The sequence below is a fragment of the Zootermopsis nevadensis genome, unplaced genomic scaffold (assembly GCF_977971745.1).
Source record: "Zootermopsis nevadensis isolate Lab colony 2312 unplaced genomic scaffold, Znev_1.0 Znev_ptg000021l, whole genome shotgun sequence".
Lineage (NCBI taxonomy): Eukaryota > Metazoa > Arthropoda > Insecta > Blattodea > Termopsidae > Zootermopsis > Zootermopsis nevadensis.
Genome location: NW_028259153.1, coordinates 7,027,362 through 7,033,502, shown reverse-complemented (window position 1 = coordinate 7,033,502; position 6,141 = coordinate 7,027,362). Strand labels below are relative to the sequence as shown.

General features: G+C 38.6%; 1 protein-coding gene across 3 annotated transcripts; it reads right to left on the bottom strand.

Moving 5' to 3' along the window:
* Window positions 1–57: 57 nt before the first annotated feature.
* On the bottom strand, window positions 58–3,110 carry LOC147873167 (dynactin subunit 1-like). 3 transcript variants are annotated; one of them, XM_087352293.1, is made up of 4 exons: window positions 3,013–3,110; window positions 2,379–2,538; window positions 1,519–1,680; window positions 58–822 (listed from the first exon to the last, which is right to left on the bottom strand). In XM_087352293.1, exons 2-4 carry the CDS (start codon window positions 2,535–2,537, stop codon window positions 640–642), a joined length of 504 nt encoding a protein of 167 aa, XP_087208419.1. In that variant the 5' UTR covers window position 2,538; window positions 3,013–3,110; the 3' UTR covers window positions 58–639. The 3 variants fall into 3 exon arrangements, with proteins under 3 accessions (XP_087208419.1, XP_087208417.1, XP_087208418.1); XM_087352291.1 differs by having other exon boundaries at window positions 2,932–3,096; XM_087352292.1 differs by lacking the exon at window positions 3,013–3,110 and adding an exon at window positions 2,852–2,936.
* Window positions 3,111–6,141: the final 3,031 nt, after the last annotated feature.

Sequence of the window (6,141 nt, the reverse complement as noted above, 5' to 3'; positions counted from 1 at the left end):
GTTGCTGGAAGTGGTTCGAATGTAAAACAGGAAGATGTAAGAAGGGTCACGTCAGAGTAAGTGACAAAAGTTTTGTTTAATTTTGTAACACATGAGTGAACATGGGAAGAAAAGAGATCTACAGCAACACAAGTATCTAAAACATCAAAACAGATTATAATTCGAGGATGACGAAACTCAACAAACAAACCAACAACCTTGAAGAAGTAGGCCAGAATAAACAATAAATAGGAACAAACTGCATTTAGATTTAAAACTACAAAATTAATATTTTACTTTCTGTGTATCTGTGTTTTTACGAGGGAAGTAATCTTGCGTCTTTCTTGTTATGCCACCTGTACCCAGTAATGGGCAAAAACAAATACAATATACACATAATGACGAAGTCTTGACTTGAAAGTAAACTGTTCAACAGCATGGCCTCTGACAACTGCAATACGACCAATCTTTTCAATGGGCAGAACTTGTCCCTCACTTGTGATAACAAGATTTCTGCCTTCCACAACAACCGTGAAATCACCAACAACACAAGTACTGCATCATGGTCTCCTACAAAACAACACTCCACATAAATCTACTTGAACAGACGTACTCCTGTTATGAAAGAACGAAGCATTGCCTGTACGAGAGGCTCACAATTTAGGAAACGAGAGACAATGAGGATGTAACTAAGTGCAACATGCACATACCTCCCCTGCTCGTGAATGCTTCAGGCATATTTGCCGCTAGATAGTGCACGTGTTGATTTGACTGCTGCACATCAAGGCATCGAAGCTCCAAATCAATTGCCTTTGTACGGGCTTCACTTTCAGTAAACATTTTCTAAAGGAACAAAACTATTATTACTGGTACATCACACCTCAGCTAATACTGTTATGGTAATAAAATTATAATTATCATAAATTAATATACACTGAATTTTGGTGGAGAATCCTCCTGGAAGACCCAGGAAAAGGTAAGAGGATGGAACTGTCTGACTTTTACTTTATTTAATGACAGTGGTTTAACTGCAAAGATTATTTAGTGTACTGAATAAAATTGGAATACAATAGCAAATGATATCCTTTTTTCAGGTACTGTATTGGCATTCACCCAGAGACACTGAGGAAAATTCAGTCAAATTTAACCAACCTTCTTCCTCAGGATAATATTAAAATAATCTCACTGAAATGAATGAATTGAAGTGGATCAGGATCATGTCCAATGACAGGTTTTGGCATTACAGGTGTTCAACCTTCAAATTCTGTTACCAGATAGTTAATCCTCCAGCAAATAACATGTGTTGACATATAACTCAGCATGGTATATATTGCATTACTAACATGTTTAAATCTACCATGGCACCTAAACTCTCTCTCACATATAAGACACTGCTGCACTCTGTCTTGAACCATTCCAATTAGATCATACTTTTTCATTCTCCCTAAGAATATTAGGTGAAGCCCACAAACTGTGACATACTAAACGCCTACAAGAAACAGTTCACATTTTCTTTCTAAAACATAGGAAAACACATGCCTTAAAATCTAGGATCTCTGGAAGAGCAGAAACAGGTTTTGTGGATTCCCTCTCCAACCGTTGCTGCAGCTCCTGACTCTGCTGGACCAGTTCATGGAACTTGGCAATGGTAATTTCTCGGTCTGCCAGTGTTTCTAAAGCTGCTTCCTTTTCTCGCTGTGTCTAGAATATATAATTGTGTAATTCTCTTAAACACAGGCAGTAGCATCAATATTTTCAGAATAACCACAGTAAAACTAATATTTTATTTTCTGTAACTTTTATCATTTATTACTTGGTCTTAAAATGTCAATCTACAAATTTTTTCAAGTGCGAAAGAAAACTGAATATGATTTCTGCATAAATGTGCATACATACACATAATTTTACAACAGTACATGTGCTGAGAAATACTGAACTATATTTCAGTGTAAAACCATGTAGAAAAGACTAAGAAACACTGCAGTAACTCGCCCATAAATTTCTTCTCATTTGTCATGGACAAAATTAGCAAGATCCACTTTCAGTTCTCGGCTACCTTCTTGGAGCTGTTGATTCATGTCTTGCAAGGCCTCTAAATCTGCTACGGCTTCTTCCAAATCCTTCACACGTTCTTCAAGGGTAAGTTTGGAGTCTGCCAATTGTTGAACCATTTCCTCTGCCCCCCAGAGCTGCATCAACCTAAGTTAGACCTTTTCTCTAAATATCTCTCCTACGCTTATGAAATATAATCCCTTAATTTATGGAAATAACACAAATTACAGTGCTTGAAAATGAAGTATCCATAATTTAGGATATTACACAATGAGGAAATATGTGACTTAAACAGCAAACAAGACACACTAGTAGCACCTTAGTAAGAGTGCACCTGAACTGCATACCTGCTCCTGCAAATCAGAAATTTGGTTATCCATTTCTCCTACTCTTGAGCTCAGTTTCTCTTTAGTGCGAGCAAGCTCGGCAATCTCAGACTTCCTTAGATCCAGATCCTTCTGCAGTTTTTGAAACTCGTGCTTCTCGTGAGCAGACAGGTCCCGCATTCTGTAACAACATACATGCAAAGGAATAATTAGTAACTGCCGGGATACCAATTTGTCTCTGAAACTGAATATTATGAGCATAAAAACATCAAGTGGTGCAGGTCAGAACTGATGTATTATCCAGAAAGTGTCACAATTGTTTCAATGTTATAAAACATTAATTAGAGCTAGAATGAAACGAGATCATCGGAGAGTAAAAGCGTGTTACACAATAACAGTGTGACATTGTAAGATTATTTTCACGAAGAACTGTCTTGTGTTGTGATGCTAAGATTAGTGTGGGTTTGATAATATAGTTAATTAACAATAAATACTTTTGTTTGCTCAGACAGCTCAGTCAATAAAGGGATTAGCTATGGGCTGGTGAGAGGTGACTACACAATGCATGACCTACACTTAAATTCCTTTCACAAACTATTAATTATTTATTTCATAATAAATAATAAATCTGCACTGGAATGAGAATGCATCCTACAATCACGCCGACAGAAAAACACAAGATGACCACAGCAGCTGCGCCATTTTCTCATACGCAGGGACGGCAACGTCTGAAAAACAGCGAACACATCCCGCCACGGCAGGAGCACGAGGGATATTCAATGATCGTTATATGCGCACCCTGACGAACTTTCCTGTCATCTACCGACATCAGCACTGAAGTAGATGTCCGTCCGCGAACACTCCACTGCACTGCCGAAGCAAATGCTACCTGAAATACCACTCCACAGATTGTAAACTCATAAGCAGAAACAGTGTTGCTGAATTGTACTTCCGTGACTGCCATTAGTGACATCTTCCCTCTTATTAATGTCAGGAACTACAGACATAGGAAGGCCAAAAAGATCCTACCAACTTCACCTATAAGAAACCAACTAACAAACATATTCATAACCTAAAAATCTTCGAATAATTTATGAAAGCGACGCCGCGAGAGAACAGCTAGGATCGGAAACTACAGCACAATTAAATTAGCACGAAGCACTATGAAACAAATAACCCACATTTCGCCACTAGATCGCCTACGTCCTGGCACACATTCCCATCTTTATCACAGCTTCCATTGTGAACATTTTCCTTTCACTTTCATGTTCAAAGCCGTCTTTGGGATTTGTCTATTATTCATTCTTAATAAATCATTGCCCATACCATCTAATTCCGTTCTTTTGTTAGTTTCTCTTCCATGGCATTTGACTTAGATTATCTTTCATTTTTCATTTTCTATCCTATCTGTTTTAGTTTTTCAGTCCATTCTTCTTAAAAATCGCATCTCTGCTGCCATTAATATAGTAGTTCAAGAGTTTACTATTTAACAAAAGAATTATGATCCTTAAATGCCAATTAATTTTGATTGAAACTCTTTAATTTTCATATTTGCACTTTGTGGATATTTTAAATTTATAAAGTATTTCCATAAAATATTTTTTATCTAAGTGTCAGACTGTATCTTGTCGTCCAAACACCATACTAACACAATGTGAATACCAATAGCACCTTCTGCAGCCAGAGTCAGTTTCTATTTTACTATAATAATCCATGGCGAAACAGCCCTCTGAGAGCCAAAGCCGACTAGCTTGATTACTGGCCTCACGTTCACATGCCTAAGCAGAGGTGAACGATCATCCTACCAGATACAGGGTGACTGTGGAAATGTTTTGCTTCTGATCCTGCCAAGAAGGAAGAAATAAGAGACTCTGCTGCTCCGAGCATGTTAAAGGGAATTAGATGATGGAATTTGTTGTTATTGTGAACTGTCTAGTAACTTACATAAATGTTCAAGAAGCATACTTATGTGGAATGTTATACAGCACTGCCTGTGGTTTTGGTGATGTGTACATTTGTTTTAATGACTCTGTATTTGGCTTCAATTTTATAAATTTATTACGTAGTAAGTAATACAATATGCTGTTTTAACGTATCTAAATGTGGTTGTGTGTAGAAGGTGAGGTTTCACTAACATCCATATAACAGAGAATATCTTAACTGTGAGTAACAGACATAGTTTTGTGTTTCAAATGAAACTACGAATAAAAATATCTAAATACCAATACTATTGTTGCTACAAGTAAATCCATCTCCAAATAATGAGTCAGGCAATAAGGTTATACCATACTTTGATGTAAATTATATAGAAATACTTCTTGTAAATATCACACATTTCTTACATTTCAGTACTGCATAAATTTATAATGTATTTTACAGGCCTACAATGTGCTTCAATGTACTGCTGAAATACTTTCTTTAACGTTGATGTTAATTTGCATTAATGCGGACGATATGGTCGGATATGAATACCTTTATTTGGTTTTAAGTAATATAAGACGGAGTACATTTCACATGTTTTCAGCTAATGTTAAATGTCTCTTTAAATTATAATTATTGTGATGTTAAAATTTAAAACAACATTTACATCATTTTTAATGTCCATGTACGAGGTGCGATAGGAAAGTTTCAAGACTGTGTCAATAGAGGGCGAACCGGATGTAGTACGAGCTTCTGCCGCTAAGGGCTGCGGCCTACATTCATAGTGAATCAGTGTGCCAGCCGGCATCATCGAATTAGCATTTGTTTCTTAGTTACGGACGTTTTGGTAGTGCATTACACCGACCCTCCTGCGATTTCGGAATGGCGTGTGCATCATATTTTACCAAAGACTCGCCAAAACGGCTACGGAAACCTATGAAATGCTAAAGCAAGCATTTGGGGAATCCGCAAAGGGTCGTGCACAAACTTTTGTGTGGCATTCACGTTTTAAAAATGGCCGAACCACTGTCGATGATGACGAGCGTTCTGGACGACCATCTTCGAGCACAACGCCCGAAAATGTTACGAAGGTTCGGCAGGCCATTCACGAAGATCGACGTCGTACCATCAACGACTTGTGCGACATTGTTGGGATAGGCTATGGGACCTGTCAGCTGATTCTAAAGGAAGAACTCCACATGCGACGCATCATGACAACGCGCCAGCGCACAACGCCCTCAAAGTTCGGCAGTTTTTGGCCTCAAACACCATGGCCTTCATCCCGCACCCTCCTTATTCGCCGTGTGACTTCTTCCTCTTCCCAAAGATGAAAATTCAGCTAAAGGGAAGGAGATTTGAGACGATAGAAGAGATTCAGGCAGAATCACAGATGGTGCTTGACAGGCTGACAAAGAAAGATTTCCATGGATGCTTCCAGGCATGGCAGCGGCGCTGGGATCGTTTTGTTCACTCCCAGGGGAACTACTTCGAGGGTGATGGATAAATTTAATACCTGAGATAAGTGTACGGGTTTTTATAGGCGCAGTCTTGAAACTTTCTGATCGCACCTCGTATACGCGCTATCTTTCTACGCTGTGTCAGGGTTTCCCAGTTCGAATCACTCCTATGATATGCAAATTGACATGCTTTCTTTTGCACCCGTTCTAACTCCCTGTAAGGATCCCAGCACGCAGCCCCATATTCCAGAATCGGACGCACTAGTGACGTGTAGGCTAGACTTTTAGTGTTACTATTACCCTTTTTGAGAACGTGCATTATAAAATGAAGTGCCTTCAGGCTTTCTTCACCGTACAATTTACTTGATCAGCCCAGCTTAAGGGAAGAGCAATACTCGGAGTGTTCG

Coding starts and splice junctions, on each gene's coding strand:
- LOC147873167 (XM_087352293.1), bottom strand. CDS start 2,537: ATGCGGGACCTGTCTGCTCACGAGAAGCACGAGTTTCAAAAACTGCAG. Junction 1,681..2,378: donor TTTCTGATTTGCAGGAGCAG/GTATGCAGTTCA, acceptor TATATATTCTAG/ACACAGCGAGAAAAGGAAGC. Junction 823..1,518: donor CAGAGATCCTAGATTTTAAG/GCATGTGTTTTC, acceptor TTGTTCCTTTAG/AAAATGTTTACTGAAAGTGA.